The 16,983-nt window shown below is 44.2% G+C and overlaps 1 protein-coding gene across 2 annotated transcripts in view; it reads right to left on the bottom strand.

The window, feature by feature from the left end:
- Plekha8 (pleckstrin homology domain containing A8) overlaps positions 1–16,365 on the bottom strand; it is a 46,827-nt gene extending 30,462 nt beyond the window's left edge. Inside the window, exon 1 of one of the 2 annotated variants that reach the window (XM_021165136.1) lies at positions 16,016–16,365. In XM_021165136.1, the coding sequence (XP_021020795.1) occupies positions 16,016–16,055 (40 nt within the window). In that variant the 5' untranslated portion in view covers positions 16,056–16,365. Of the gene's footprint in view, positions 1–15,747; positions 15,991–16,015 lie in introns of those variants that run through there. The other variant, XM_029478744.1, reaches the window with a different exon arrangement.
- Between the last annotated feature and the right edge of the window lie 618 nt (positions 16,366–16,983).

Here is a 16,983-nt window from a genome sequence, read left to right as displayed (position 1 = left end):
AAAAAAAAAAAAAAAAAAAAAAAAAAAAAAAAAAAAAAAAAAAAACCCACAGTTCAGTGACAAAGACAGACACTACCTCAGAGTAAAAAGCTGAAAAAAGTTTTCCCAGCAAATAGTCCCAAGAAACAAGCTGGAGTTGCCATTCTAATATCCAATAAAATAGACTTTCAACCAAAAGTTATCAAATGAGATGAGGAAGGACACTTTATATTCATCAAAGGAAAAATCTACCAAGATCAACTCTCAATTCTAAATATCTATGCCCCAAATGCAAGGGCAGCCACATTCATAAAAGAAACTTTACTAAAGCTCAAAACACATACTGAGCCTCACATAATAATACTGGGAGACTTCAACACCCCACTCTCACCAAAGGACAGGTCACTGAAACAGAAACTAAACAGAAGCAACAGTGAAACAAATAGAAGTGATGAACCAACTGGATTTAACAGATATCTACAGAATATTTCACCCCAAAACAAGAGTATACCTTCTCAGCACTTCATGGAACCTTCTCCAAAATTGACCATATGATCGGACATGAAACAAGCCTCAACAGATCCAAGAAGATTGAAATAATCCCATGTATTCTATCCGATCACCACAGACTAAGGTTAGATCCAATAACAACAAAAACAACAGAAAGATCACATACTCATGGAAACTGAACAACTCTCTGCTCAATGATAACTTTGTCAGGGAAGAAATAAAGAAAGATACCAAAGACTATAGAAGTCAATGAAAATGAAGACATATCATACTCAAACTTATGGGACACAATGAAAGCAATGTTGAAAGGAAACTTCATAGCACTAATTGCTTTCATAAAGAAATTGGAGAGCTCCCATGCAAACAATTTAACAGCACACCTGAAAGCTCTAGAACAGAAAGAAGCTAACACATCCAAGAGGAGTAGATTGCAGGAAATAGTCAAACTCAGGGCTGCAATCAACCAGTTAGAAACAAAAAGAACTATTCAAAGACTCAACAAAACCAAGAGCTGGTTCTTTGAGACAGATAAATCCTTAACTAACTAAAGTAACTAAAGAGCACAGAGACAGTATCCAAATAAAATTAGAAATGAAAAGGGAGACACAGCAATAAAAACCGAGGAAATTCAAAATAATCATCAGAACCTACTACAAAAGTCTATACTCTGCAAAACTGGGAAATCTAGATGAAATGGATGGTTTTCTAGACAGATAACATGTATCAAAGTTAAATTAAGATCAGGTAAACTATCTAAATAGTCCCATAACCCCTATGGAAATAAAAATAGTCATTAAAAACCTTCCAACCAAAAAAAATAAATAAATAAAGCCCAGTGCCAGATGGTTTTAGTGCAAAATTCTACCAGACTTTCAAAGATGAGCTAATACTCCTCAAACTATTCCACAAAATAGAAACAGAAGGAACACTACTTAATTCATTTTACGAAGCCATAGTTGCTGTGATACCTAAACCACACAAAGACCCAACAAAGAAAGAGAACTTCAGTCCAACTGGATCAAGGACCTCAACATAAAACCACAAACACTGAGATGAATAGAAGAGAAAGTGGGAAATAGCCTGGAACTCACTGGCACAGGGGGAAATTTCCTGGACAGAATACCAATGGCTGAGGATCTAAGATCAACAATTGATAAATGGGACCTCATGAAACAAAAGCTTCTGTAAGGCAAAGGACATCGTCAATAGGACAAATCAGCAACCTACAGATTGGGGAAAAAATCTTCACTAACCCACATCTGACAGATTGCTAATATCCAAAATATATAAAGAACTCAGGAAGTTAACCTCCAAAAAACCAAATAACTCAATTAAAAAACAGGGTACAGAACTAACCAGAGAATTTATAACAGAAGAATCTCTAATGGCTGAGAAACACTTGAAGAAATGTTCAAAGTCCTTAGTCATCAGAGAAATGTAAACCAAAGTGACCCTGAGAGTCCCCCTTACACCAATGAGAATGGCTGAGATCAAAACCTCAGGTAACAACAGCACAGCACATGCTGGCGAGGATGTGGAGAGAGAGGAACTCTCCTCCTTTGCTGGTAGGATTACAAACTGGTACAACTACTCTGAAAATCAATCTGGTGGTTCCTCGGAAAATTGGAAATAGTTCTACCTGAGAACCCAGCTCTAACCTTCTTGGACATATACCCAAAAGATGCACCGCCCCCCCCCCCCCCCCCCCCCATGTCACAGGGGCACTTTCTCCACTATGTCCATAGCAGCCTTATTCACAATAGCCAGAAACTGGAAATAACCCAGATGACCGTCAACTGAAGACTGGACACAGAAAATGTGGTTCATTTACAAAATGGAATACTATTTCTGGAGGTCATGAGTTCAAGACCTAGCAACCACATGTTGGCTCACAACCATCTGTAAGGAGAAATAAATAAAAAACCTATGGGCCGGGGCGAGTGGGGCCGGAGCAAGAGGAAAAGGAGAAAACAAGAGGACAGCATGAGTTTTGCAGGCAAATGGATGGAACTAGAAAATATCATCCTGAGTGAGGTAACTCAGGCCCATAAGGATATGCATGGCATGTACTCACTGATAAGTGGATATTAGCCAAAAAGTACAGAATACCTAGGATACAAGCTGAAGACTGTAAGAACTGTAACAAACAGAAAGCTCCAAGTGAAGATGCTTCAATCCTATTTAGAAGGGGGAAGAAAATGATCATGAAAGGCAGAAGGAGGGAGGAATCTGGGTGGGAGAGAGGAGGGGGAGAGGAAAAGGGGAACAGGATCAGGTAAGGGGGGACAAGAGAGAAGCCCAGAGGGTGAGGAGAATGAATGGAAATAAGCAGCCTTGGGGGTGGGAGGTCAGGGACCCTCTAGAAAGTAATAGAGACCAGGGAGGTGAGAGACTCTCAAGACTCAATTGGGGGTGACCTTAGTCCACCTTCAGTAGATAAACAGGGCCTCAAATGGAGGAACTGGGTTACTAACCCACAGTCAAAATTTCTGACCCAGAATTGTTCCTGTCTAAAAGAACTGCAGGGACAAAAATGAAGAAGAGACTGAAGGAATTGTGGTTCAATGACTGGACCAACTTGGGATCCATCTGGGGCAGAGGGCACCAAGGCCTGACACTATTACTGATGCTATGATATGCATACAGATGGGAGCCTGGCATGGCTATCCTTAGAGAGGCTCTACCACCAGCTGACTGATACAGAAGCAGATACTTACGCCCAACCATTGGAGTGAAGTTGGAGACCCGTATGGCTGAATTAGGGGAAAGACTGAAGAAGCAGGAATGAGTGACCCCATAGGAAGACCAGCAGTTTCAACTAACCCAGACCCCAGGGAACTCCCAGAGACTGAGCCACCAATCAGGAGCATACAAGGGCTGGTCCAAGGCCCCTGGCACATATATAGCAAAGGTTTGCCTGGTCTGGCCTCAGTGGGAGATGTGCTTTATCCTTGAGAGACTTGAGGCCCCAGGGAAGGGGTAGGTCTGGTGGGAGGGGGAGCACCCTCTCAGAGGCAACGGGGAGGAGGAATGGGATGAGGAACTGTGTGAGGGGGGACTGGGAGAGGAGCAACGGCTGGAATGTAAATAAATAGAATAATTTGAAAAAAAAACATAGTTCAAGTAATCCATGATTCTTAATTTTCCTAAGACAAATTATGTTGCCATGAATACCACTGTCACACAACTATCTCCCTTGTCTAATTATCAGGATCTCAGAAACTGCAATAAAGATCACATTGACCTCTCAGCAAAGAGCATGCAGTGTCCAGACTAATGAGCCTAAAGCATAGAACTCAGGACAGATTTCTCTGACCATTTAGTACTGGCCCACCAAAGCACAGCAATCTTTAAGCCCTCAAGAGTTAGTTCTAATCATGCCACTATTGAGGTGTGGGGACAAGCTATATACAGTAAAAACAGACATCTTGACTAAGTCTTCTCACATGCCTTGCAATTCTAGGCAAACCAAACTGATTAGCTATGAAGCAAGCTTCATCTCCTCATAAAATGTCCCACAACTATTTCTACTTATATTTGGAAACACACACACACACACACAACCCAGCAGGCATCTTCATCCTCTTTGAAGGAGATTACCTTCCTCTTATGCAACTCTATTATGGCTGAGGACAAAGAATTAAGAACACTGGTCTTTGAGGAGCATTCCACATGGGATGTTCCCTACTGGCAGGCTTCCCCTGGCTTGCTCAGTTTGCTTTCTTATAGAACCCAAGACTACTAGCCCAGAGATGGCACCACCCACAATGGGCTGGCCCTCCCACCCTTGATCACTGACTGAGAAACTGTCTCACAGTTGGATCTCACGGAGGCATTTCCTCAAGGGAGGCTCCTTTCTCTGTGATAACTCCTGCCTGTGTCACGTTGACACACAAAACCAGCCAGTACACTACATCAGCCCCCATGGCTCAGACTGACACTAAAATAAACTATCACATCAATTTCATGACCATTTTTAATGTAGCACAGAATTTTTTATAAGTCTGCCAATTAAGCAGAGACAAAACACTAATCCCACTGTGATTCCAGATTCTGCAATAAAGAAAAAAAAAATGTCTCCGTGATGGTGCACACCTTTAATCTCAGGCAGGTGGATCTCTGAGTTTGAGGCCAGCCTGGTCTACAGAGTAAGTTCCAGGACACCCAGGACTACACAGAGAAACCATGACTCACAAAGCAAAACAAAAGACCAAAAAAGTGTCTTAAAATTAAAAAAGAATATACTAAGCCACTTTTATTTTACAGGGATGGTAAAATGCTGAAAGTCCTCCCCTCCCCACACACCCCAGCTGCGGAGCCCTGAGAGTAGCTGGGGACCTGACTAAAGCGACTTCTTTCTTACTGTAATTTGTGCTTACCAAGGGGGAGGTGTAATTATTTAAGGTTAGTTTGTCATCATTTTATTCTTTAAAATGGAACTGCAGAAACTGTGACAAAGAGTTTGTTAGAAGCTCAAGGTACTTCAAGTCTAAAAAGACACATTAAGAAGCCCAATTCCAGTTAGATGAGCTCAATCGCTGTGGTGGGGAGTCTGATTAGTGCTGGACACACTGCTCTTTTTAATGCCCAATGCTGATAACCTGCGCTACAGTTCAGCAAAGATTTGTTTGGGCTGTTCCTTGTGGTCAAGTCTTCCCTATGTTGTTGCTGTGAAGAGACACTATCACCAAGGGAACGCTTATAAAAGAAAGCACTTAATGGGGGGGGGGGGCTTGCTTACAGTTTCAGAGGGTTAGTGTGTCATCATGACAGGGAGCAAGGTGGCAGGCAGGCATGGGGCTGAGAGCTTTCATCTAATCCACAGGCAGATGGGCAGAGAAAAAGAGAGTGACACTGGACTTTTGAAACTTCAAGCCTCCTCCAACAAGGCCACATCTTCTACTCCTTCCTGACTGGTTCACCGGGGACTAATGAAGATATATGAGCCCAGGTGCCATTCTCACTTCAAATCATCACACCTGTTCACCACTAAAGTGTTTTCATTTTATCTCGAAAGTAGCTTCCGGCTTAACTGGGGAGTTCCTTTAGATTTATGTTATTTTGAAGTATAAGATTAATTTTCTCATATTTGAGGATCTCCACATCTTCCTAGTTATTGATACAGAATGATTTCTGTTAAAAACATACAGCATTCTCCTGACGTCACATGGCAAGGTAGAGTACTACGGCTGTGGTGAGTGAACATGGGCTGCTGTACTTTTGTTTTCATTTCCATTTTAGACATTGGGATGAAGTTCTGCCATTCAACACGAATGAGCACATTTGATTCTGAATTGCTTCCTGGTTACTGTGGGTAAAAACCCGTCTACTTTTATTACGACCCTTGACATTCAATTATACAACTCTGTACAAAGTTGGGACCCCACACAGTTTTAGAATCTGGGTGCTTGAGCACATCAGTCACTCGGCCTATCAACTCATCACGGTGCCTTAAACCACCTGACAGGAAACAACTCGTAGTGATGGCTAAAAAATTCACAAAACATGCAGGAGGTTTCAAAAAGCTCCACTAGGCCCAGTGTTTCTTTCTGTCTGCTGCCTACAGATCAGGTTGTAGCTCTCAGCCAATGCTCTAGTGCCATGCATGCTCCCATGTTCCTACTGTGCTCATCTACCATAACACACTGATCCTCTAAAACCCCCAATTCAATGCTTTGTTTCATAAGAGATTCTTTGGTCATGGTGTGTCTTCATAGGAACAGAACAGTGATTAAGACATGCATATATTGTTCGTGTTGTATAAATGAATTAAGAATGCATCATTTTAGACTGAAGCAAAGCATTTACTGATCTCAAGTAATCCTGACCTCCACAACTTTGATGGATTGCCACATCCAGCCTGATGCTCAGCCATACCAGATCTCCCCAGAGCCCATCTATACTTCAACATCTCTAGCAGAGCCCCACACAAAAAGTGGTTAGCAAAGCCTTGGGCTCTTAGGTCAGTCAGTAACTGAGGAGGAGGGACGAAAGGGAAGAAACAACCCTCATCATAATAGGTAAGTTGTGATTAGCTAAATTACAGGCTCCTTAGTTTACATTAATTAATCCACTGAGCATGTTTTTAGCAGTTATAATTGTCAGGTTTAGTGATCTAGAGAAAAGATCCCAAACCTCAAGAAGTGACAGCTTGCAGAGAGTGGGGGAGCAGGTAGTGGGGGGCTAAGTATAATCAACAGTCACACAAAACTCCCTGGAGCCTCCTGTTACAGTCGGTTCTCAGTTACCTCTCTTGTGGACACTGGGCAACCAGAGTATGTATGTATTTATCATGTATTACATGCTTTCTATATGTACCACCAGACTACTGGGAACACAAGTGCAGACTTCTGACATCCAGAAGGGCCACTGCTGCATGATGCTCATTTGCTCTGAGCTTTCTTTTCCAATTAGTTAGCAGAGGTTTCCAAGTTCCCTTCCAAACTTCTTCTTCCCTCTCACATAGTGTCTCTCTGAACAGATCATCCAAGCTGCAAGCCAATTCTGTGTCATCCTCTAGGCCAGTCCCTGAGTACCTCCATTCTCAATATTTCTACACGGGTTTAACAGCATTCCACTGTGCCACACTGGGAGTGTGAGGTCACAGGCAGGATGGCAATGGCAGAATGGGCTGACTGTGTCTCTAAGTTACGTATCATGTGAGCCTTGGCTTACTCATGAGTGACACAGGCATACTGCTGTTCTCTTCTCCCCACTAGCACTTCCTCTCCTAACTCCCTTGTCTTCCTTGAAGACTGTTTTACCCATTCTTTCTTCCTACTGGTGAGTCCTTAGTGACTGCCTATCACACCATACTTCCCAGCTTGGTTTATTATTCTCTCTTCTCATACCACTCTAATATTTCCTCCTTCTGGAAAAGAACATGGTTTTGGTCCTGTTTTCTCCTTTGAAGGTGACTGCTGCTCCCAATCTTTCCTGTGTCCACACCAGTTTACCTACCCTTTCATCTTACCTCTTCCAAGAAGCTTTTCCTTCAACACTGCTAAAAGGGGGTTCTTAACACATTTCTTTTTTTTTAATAGAGGACCTCTGTGTTGATAGATTTTTAAAAATTTATTTATTATATGTAAGTACACAGTAGCTGTCTTCAGACACCCCAGAAGAGAGCATCAGATCTAATTACTGATGGTTGTGAGCCACCATGTGGTTGCTGGGATTTGAACTCAGGACCTTCAGAAGAGCAGTCAGTGCTCTTAACCACTGAGCCATCTCTCTGGCCCCTTAACACATTTCTTGACAAAAAAATAAAAAAAAAAATAAATTGCCTGTCTCTTTTAGAAAATTTTATATTTTCCTCTCTTTGTTTTCTTCCTTCCTATTTTCTGATTGCTTACACTGGCCTCATTGGTAGAAGGGCTGATCTCTCTATATAAGAAGTGAACACAGGCCAACAGAGGGAAGGAACAAGTTGTTTGTAATGCTAACCCCATGGCTGCATACGCCTACAGTCCAGTCGGTAAGAGGTAAACCAGCACTGGTGTTAAAATCTCAGTAAAGACACCAGAGTGAAAGGTAACGCCTAGCCTCCTCTAAAGACAGCTATATGCAATGTGATCTGTGATCCTCCACACCTTGTGAAGTCACAGCCTCGGGGCAGCCACCTGAAAACCTGTAAGTTCAAATCCAAACTCAACCGGAAGTAAACTGTCCTGATTGAGAAGACCCTCCATCAGATGGCATGCTCTGGAGCACAGAGACCCTGTGTGCTTCCAACAGTGGCTCAGCACTTTCCAAGAGGCTGATAGCTGGGAAGCTCAAGCTCAGTATGGCTTTCTCAGGCGAGTAAGTGAAAGGGGAGTAACGGCGCTGGAAGATCTATGAACTCTTCTCTGATATTTAAAAATAGACAGCTTCTTGTCTTGTAACATTTCTAGCTGGAGGAAACGGGGTTATTTTCAAGCAAATATTCTGCTTCCTGTGATAGGATAAAGTACTGAGAAAGGTTAGCTCTCTGTAGCAGTATTCTCCATATCGTTTGTATTTCTCCATGGTTTTGGGTGCTGCCGTACACTCCACAAGCCTGACACAGGACTCAAGTAAACATCCAGGCATCGTGGCATTTGGATGCACCTTGCTTGCCTTATTCTTCTATCTTGTAGACAACAGCATAGCTTGTTTCGTTGTTTGTCTTGAATCTGGTTCTAAGTGAAGTTGACTGACTTTTGTCCAGTCTAAACAAAACAAAAGTGATGGCGACAGGACGTGGCCATGGTTAAGCACCAAGAATGCAGTCTGAGAAAGCTGATCCCCAGGCTTCTCCAGTTCACAGATCTAAGACTCTAGATCACTATATCCAAGCCCATCATACAGCAGAATGAGGGAGTGGGTGGCACTCTGATGCAGACCACACCAAACGTCTAGTAGCCATAGTCTTCTGCTTATTTTGTTGTCCCAGCCATATGGCTGGAGGAAGGAGCCATATAAGGCACTACTGGGGAGCTGGGCAAACCTTTAGAGGTGTGATCTGCTGGGAAGTCTCTAGGACAGAGGAATGTCCCTTTAGAGGACTGTGGGACCCTAGAAAGGAGCTGTTTTGTTTCCTGGCCATGAAGTAAGTATTCTGCTTTCCCACATACTTGTCCCATGATGTGCTCATGTGCTACCTCACTCCCAGGCCTAAACAACAGGACCAAGAGATCAAAGACCACAACCTCCAATATCACAAGTCATCTCTTTATAGGTTAATTATCACGTGGATTTTACCACAGTAGCAAGAACTTTCTAACGACCCACCCTGTCATTGAACCCAATACTGTGCATATAGAAGTTAATCATTAGCTATCTACATGGGAAAGAAATGAAGTCGCACTAACCTCACCTCAGACATGAAAGTCAACTCGAAATGAACCAGAGTGAGGAGCAAAAACTACTAAAAAAATACAACTGTATCTTCATGCCTGGAGTTAGGCAACAGTTGGTATCCATGGTCATGGAATTAGAAGTATACAGAAGAAAATACCTGATAAATTAAGCTGTACAAAAATTTAAAACTTTTGTGCTATCAATGACACCCTTAAGAGAATGTGGGGGCTGGCGAGATGGCTCAGCAGGTAAGAGCACTGACTGTTCTTCCAGAGGTCCTGAGTTCAAATCCCAGCAACCACATGGTGAGCCCACCCATAATGAGATCTGATGCCCTCTTCTGGTGTCTGAAGTCAGCTACAGTGTACTTATTTATAATAATAAATAAATCTTTGGGCCAGAGCGAGCAGGGACTGAGCGAGCAGAGTTGACCAGAGTGAGCAGAGGTCCTAAAAATTCAATTCCCAACAACCGCATGAAGGCTCACAACCATCTGTACAGCTACAAGTGTACTCATATACATAAAATAAATAAATAAATCTTTAAAAAAAAGAGAGAGAATGTAAAGACAACCCACAGAATAAATACTTAAAGCCATACATCTTATAAGAAATTGACATCCACAATAAAGAACTATTACAACTCTATAAGGAGAGCTGGGCAGTGATAGAGCACGCCTCTAATCCCAGCACTTGGGAGACAGGAGCAGGAGGATCTCTGAGTTCGAGGCCAGCCTGGTCTACACAGTGTGTTCCAGAACAGCCAAGGCTACACAGAAAAGCCCTTTCTCCAAAAACAAAAATAACAAAAACAAAAACCAACTCCAATACAAGAAACCCAACTAGCAATATAAATAGACATTTCTCAATGGCTTATAAGCAAATAAGATGATCAACAGCTATAGTTAGAGAAGCATAAGTCAAAGAATTATTGTACAAATCCACTTCTAGACATACACATTCAAGAGAAAGAAGACATCATACAGGAAAAACTTGCATACAAATGTTCACTATATTATTATTATTCATAACAGTTCCTAGATACAACAATCCCAATGTCCATCTATTGAAGAACACATATGCAAAACACAGTATGTAGTGAAGTATTATTTAGCAGTAAGAAATGAATCAATATGTTCCACATCACAAATAAACCAAAACAAAAATATGCTAAAACCACGTGATTCGTTTGAACAGCCAGAGCCCAGCTGTCAGCACTGTTCTTGAGGCTGTGGCACTTCTGGATGGGATCTAGCTGGCAGAGGTGAGTCTGAGGATTATGGGCCACCTCCACTTCTGATGCCACAGCCAGGCTGCTCACACTGCATGTTTTCCTAAGCATGATGGACTGTGTTCCCTGAGCTATGATCCAGAATAAATCCTTTCTTTAAGTTCTTTGCATCAGCACTCTGTCAATAACAAAGAAAATAACTGACATAGAAAATAGACTAGGCAAATCTATACAAATGGAATGTAGGTTGCTAAGGGCAGGAGGCGAGATGATTGTAAAAGTGCTCTAAAATTGCTAGTAGTAATGGCTACACTCTGTGTGTATACACACACAAGTTACTAACCTATATACTTTACAAGAAAGAGTATTAAGGTATCTGAGTTATTATTTCAATAGGATGTTATAATTACAACTATAGAAAACATGAACAAAGAACTGTAAGATCATGACTCCCCCTCTGGGTCACCATGTTCCAGATATTCTCTGGGCAATTACACAGCATAAAAGTACAGAGTAAAAGACATTTCTAGCACCAGGGGGAATGTCACAGTGCCTCCTTACTGGCAGCCATGATTTTGTTGTTACTGGAGTACAGTGCCACGACTGCGCTTGGGCCTAACCTGCTGCAAAAGCTTACCACTGGTCAGGGCTTGAAGCAATGGTCCTCCTGTCTGCTAGGTGGGAAGGAAAAGCCGAAAAGTAGAGAGCATAGCTGGAGAACTCGCTGTAGTTCAATATACACGGAGTATTCCCTACTCAAAGCTCCCCTCACGCCTCAACTCCTCCCTGGCTCCTCCTTTCACATAGACCTGTATTCTAGGTCAAGCACGCTTCAAATATAGGTACACTATGAATCAGCTAAGCATTATATAATGATCAAGCAGGAGGGACCTTTGACGGTGTTACGTAATGGAACAATGACTCTGGAGACACCTATTAGCTGTGTGACCTTAAGCCCAGCCCAACGCTGTGGTTCAATGTCTTCATCTCAAAAGTGGAGATGATAAAGGCTTCTCAACGTCACTATTAGATCCAAATGCAAACTGTTACAATAGCGGGCATCACACCATAAAGTGATGGTGTGTGTTTAAGTAGACGGCTTAGAATTAAGCTGGTAAATCACATTCTTTTGATTGGGGGTAATGACACTAAAATTTTAAAATATAGCCAAATGACTGGCACTGGCAGTGATAAGAGCGCTGCCCAGGTCCAGCTCCCGCTGACCCTATCCAACGACCCTGCACAGATGACACTGACCACATTTTAGGTTTGGAAAAAACATGAATAACAAGAGAACAGTGCCTACACCTGTACACTGTGTATGTCACAATGCAAATTGTTTGAGTCCTTTTAAATATCCTGAATTTACTTAACATCTGAAAAGAAATTTCAACAACAAATCACTGAGTGTTCACTATTCTGTACTTCCAAGAGCAAGATGGCCCCAAAGCTTTTCATTTTTCTTTCATTGAAGAAGCCTGGTAACTGAGCAAAAGGGGCCTTTCTTCTCTTCTGTTCCTGCCTTCTTGAATCATATTCAGGGTATAAACTTAGATGCTTTTCTCAGGATCTGAGAAAAGTAATAGATACCCATAAAATAAAAGTGTTTGTTAAAATACAGTAAGTGCAGGAGACATATATAGAGAGAAGGTCTTAGCCTGGCCTATAATGTCTCAGCAAGCTCAGTGCTAGGATTACAGCACCTGGCTCTTACAAAACACCTGGATCTGTTTTGCATGGTAGGCAAGCTCTTCCACTAAGCTCTGATCCCAGACCTGTAACTATGAAATGCTTTATTGTGAAAGTAGAGTAGCTCATTTAAATCACACACACACACACACACACCACACCACACCACTCCGCACCACTTACACAGGTCCTGGTAAGGTTCCCAAACACCCTGACATATCCGTTGCCTCTAGTCAGATGGCTCCTCCTCTTTAAGAACTCCAGGTCCCTATCATGTTCAAAGCCCTCACACAAGCACACTGTGTCACTAATTCTTCCACACTGCCTCCTACTGTGCCTCCGCCTTGGCCCGCAAGACTCCACCTGCTGGCTCTACTTACTAAAGTAGCTTTCCCCAACAACCCAGGCTAACCTCCTGGGTCTCCAAGCTGTCTCCAAGCCTACTACACACATTTGGAACCTGCTTCTAACTACTTGTCCAGTCTTTCTTACTGGCTAGACCACAGGCACGCTGGACAGGAGAGCTGTCTGCCTGTACAACACTATTTGCCCTGTTCCTAGCATAGTGCCTACGAACAAGCAGTTGGCAAATTAAAATATCATCATGGTTTGCAGGTGGCAAGAGCATGTGCCCAGCCACACCAGGCCTGGGTTGTACCACAAAAGATAGTACCACAAAAGATAAATTAATACATTCTCCCAAGATTCAAAGGGTGAATGAATATACTGAAGTTTTCCACTCAATTTTGACACCGACTTGTTGTTTGCTTGTCTGTGATAGGGTTTCACTATGTAGTTCTGGGTGTCCTAGAACTCATTAAGGAGACTGGACTTGGCTTCAGAACTCTAAAAGACTCACCTGCTTCTGTCTCCTGAGTGCTAGGATTAAAGGTGTGCAACACCACACTATGTGCAAGACACCTAGAATTTCTTATTAAGCTTTTCATCAGCATAAATACACAAGCCACATAAAAGGAGTCGTTTATGAGCTCGTTTTGGAGAAAAATTCAGAAGGAAAGAAATCCTGGACAGGGATTTGTATTTTAAAGTAACTACGTAAACTATAAGCAAAAACCAAGTTTTTAAGATAAGCGTCAGACACCACACATTTGAGTCACAGAACACAGGGTTATAGAACTGGTGCTCATCTCAGCACCACTGGCTAGCTTTCCTAGCACTGGGAGCTACTGAGCACACGAGTAGAGAAAAAGCAATCATCAGTATCGCTCAGTGTGACTTCTACAAGCTGCAATAACTGGCTTGGTAATATGCCCTCACTGGCACAACAGTGGCATGAATGTTCTGGGCATAACTACTTTCTGACTGGATCTAAAGCCTGCTCAATGAAATGGAACCCATTCCTGGTACTGTTAACAGGGCCAAGAGTCCAAAAGGAGAACCTAATACTGCTATTCAGCGAAACTGAACGCTATAGCACTAAATCAGTTTCTAATGAATTATCTCCATACTTACACATCAGTGCATTGCTTAATACTTATCAGAGAAGTTTCTCATCACTATAGATGTCAATTAACCCAGAGACCCTCAACTAGCGAAGGTGTGGAAAGTAAGAGATCATGGAGTGCTCAGTCCAAAATGGAACAAACATATCACCCCCTATTCCTAAGGCCCTGGGATCTTAGTGGAAGGGTAGGCGAAAAGACTGTAAGATCCAGAGACGGTAGAAAACATCAAGGAAACAAGTGTTTTCTGGACATAACAGCACAGTTGCAAATATGCACTCAGTGATTGTGACAACCTGCAGAGGACTTGTGCAAGCTCAAGCCAGACACAATCCTAGCATCGGGGAGGGAGGGAGGTATGAAATCCCAGCCCTGGCTGAGGAACTCCTGGCATCAGATAGTTGCTGGGAGAGCAAGTGCCAGTTTTCTTTAATGGTATGATCCTTAGCGGGCCCCACTTCCAAGAGTCTCTGAGCATCATTAGCTGCAGGAGATGGAGGAGGAAGAGGAGGAGGAGCAGGAGGAGGACTTCAGGTGGCTATGGGAAGAGGGATGAACATGACCAAAAGGAGCTGTGTGACATTCTCAGAGAACTCGGAAAATATTATTCTAAAGGCAAAAGCTTCAGGAAATGAGAAGTAGTGTTTCCATCTAAGTTCATCATTCACCCTCCAACAGCAAAGGCGAGCAGAGGGAACAGGGACCCACGTGATCTTCTTAAGCTAGTGCCATTCTCTTCCAAAGCAAGGCCGTGTGGAACGAAAGCCAACGTGCCGGCCGACCCTCAATTCTAAGCAGAGTCGTCTATCCAGAAAAGTAGTCAGCGGTGTGACAGCCTTCAGCCTTCAGGGAACAGTGAGTGGCACACAAGCCAAAGGAAAAGCAGCGAAGGCTCCAATGCCCACCTCTAGGGCTTTGCCCAGAAGCCACTCAACAATACTGTCCGTTCTTACTTAGGGAAGAAAAGAGTTGACTCTTACCATCAAACAGATGGCAGGGGCATCACAGAACAAAGATCCACAGAGACAGCTAGAAAAATGCTGGTGCAATGAAGCATACAGAAGATGGTGGGGAGAGGGCATTTTACTACCAAAAGTTTCCACACAGAAAGGGGAGGGAAAGGAAGAAGGAAATGATTAAGGTGGGGCAGGAGAAGAAAGTGATTTGTGTGTGTCGGGGCTAGGGTTCAGAGGAGGACAGCAAGGGGTGAAGTTGACTCAAGGGTTTACAATTAATTAAGATACACACCTACTTCTCAGCGTTTAGGACAGCATTGGGAGAATGGCACAGTCAAGCCTTCTCTTAAACAACATGCTAATCGGCTTCCAGTATTCAAGGACCTGCAGGCCAGCTTTGAGTTCTTCCTGTCTAACCTAATCTCTCTGCTGACATCAGTGAAGATCCTTGAAGTGAAGGCCAGGTCTTAAGGAAAACCTTCCCATCAGACCCTCGGGTAGAGATTAAAGAAAAATGAATTAACTGTGCTAACTACTATACTCCTTGGAGATTCCAGGTACATGCTGACAGATGTACTTCCGCCTGGACTGGGCTGTGACTTCCTCAAAGTTACTCTGCCAGATCTTCACAAGCCATACACACCTGTCCTTACTACAGAACTGCCCCATCAAAGGATGGGAAAACCCTAGCTCTAGTTGGTAAGATTTCTAGCTTCTGCATCCCCACTGATACGTTAAATGTTAACCCATTTTCCCTAACAAAAAAAGTTTAACTTTAAAACGCACCCAGCACGGTTCATATAGCATAGGACTTATAAAATACTGGCTGCTCGGATGAAAATAATGCTCGTTGAGAATCATCTTCAAAGCTGAGGAACAGTTCTAACTTCTGGATAGTTGGAAAGTGCTTCCAAGAGCTAGAAAGGGGGCAGGGTGCTATTTTAAGCCATTGTGCTGGGCAAGACAAGGACACTGTTGTTAATATCTGCATTCATTTTTATGACAGAGTTCTGAAACAAAAGAAATTTTCGGAGAGAAAAGGCCGATCGCCAGCGTACACTTCAGGGCTTAGGGCTGCGGTGCTAGAGCTCCACTACCTCGGTCGGCAGGAGGATGACCCTGAAGGTGCCTAGGGAGATCCTCTGCGTGGAGACTCTGGAATCCAGGGGTTGCTGGTATTCGGCAACCTGCAGCTGGGCTGCGGGGCCCAAACGAGGGCCGCCCCTCGCCCAATTCGCGAGATTGGGGTGGACTCCGCAGCGGACTCAGGCTGCCGGCTTCACCCGGTACCCGACTCTCCATCCCGGCCGCGAGCCGGCGGAGGGTGCCGCCTGGCGCACCGCACCCACGGAAGCCGGCACTCACCGCTCAGGTAGTTGGTCCACTTGTACAGCACGCCCTCCATGGCGCCCGCGGGCCCCTCGCCGCCCCGGCCCGCCGCGGGGACGCCGGGCCGGCCTCACATCCTGGGCCCGGGGGCGGGGTCACCGCGACAGCCTGGGAGCACCAGCTCCGGGTCCCGGGGGCTGCGCCTGCGCCTGGCGCGGTCGGTGTGGACGCGGCAGCGGCCGCCAGAGAGAGGCGAGGGAGGCGCGGCCCCTGTGGCGGCGGTCGCGGGCGCCTTCCTGCGGCCACTGAGCCCACAGCGCCCGCCCCGGCGCGCTCGCGCATGCCCACTGCGCCGCGCGCACGCTCCCAAATCCACGCCAGGGTTTGGCCGCGGCGCGGAGGGGCTGGCCGGCGGGCGGGGCTCCGATGCGCACGCGGGTGGCAGGTTACCCATGGGGGTCTAAACTCCAAGGATCCAGCTTTTAATGACAAGTTTGTCAGTGGAGGAGGATGCGGGCTGAGACCCGGAATCCTCGGATGAGGCTAGTCTGTAGTTTCCGGATGCACTTCAGTGTAAGGCGCTGTTCAAACTGCCGGCCTCTTAACTGGAAGCTTGGTCTCTGAACCGCAGACATTGACTTCACCTGGGCTTCTGTTAAAAAAAAAAAAAAAAATACAGTCTCTCCCAGGTTCCAGGCCTTTTGGATTAAAAATCGGCACTTTTACAAGCTCCCCAAGGGGAATTTCTAAGTACACGAAAGTATGAAAATGCACTGTTGTCAGGATTTTTATCCAAGAAAAGTGTCTATCACAGGTTAGATGGAAGGTGAATGTTGAGAAGAAGCACAACACGACCCAAATGTTAGTGTTATAGAAATATGCTCTCAAGGGCTAAAGTGCAGGCATTTTTTTCCCTTAGTGTAAGGTTGACAGGTTTAGTAAATAATATATAACGTAATTTGTTATTTGCCTGACTGCACACCTCAATGCCCTGTTTTTGTTGT

Source organism: Mus caroli, chromosome 6 (assembly GCF_900094665.2).
Source record: "Mus caroli chromosome 6, CAROLI_EIJ_v1.1, whole genome shotgun sequence".
Lineage (NCBI taxonomy): Eukaryota > Metazoa > Chordata > Mammalia > Rodentia > Muridae > Mus > Mus caroli.
The sequence above is the reverse complement of the archived record's forward strand: the minus strand, read 5'-3'. Positions and strand labels throughout refer to the sequence as shown.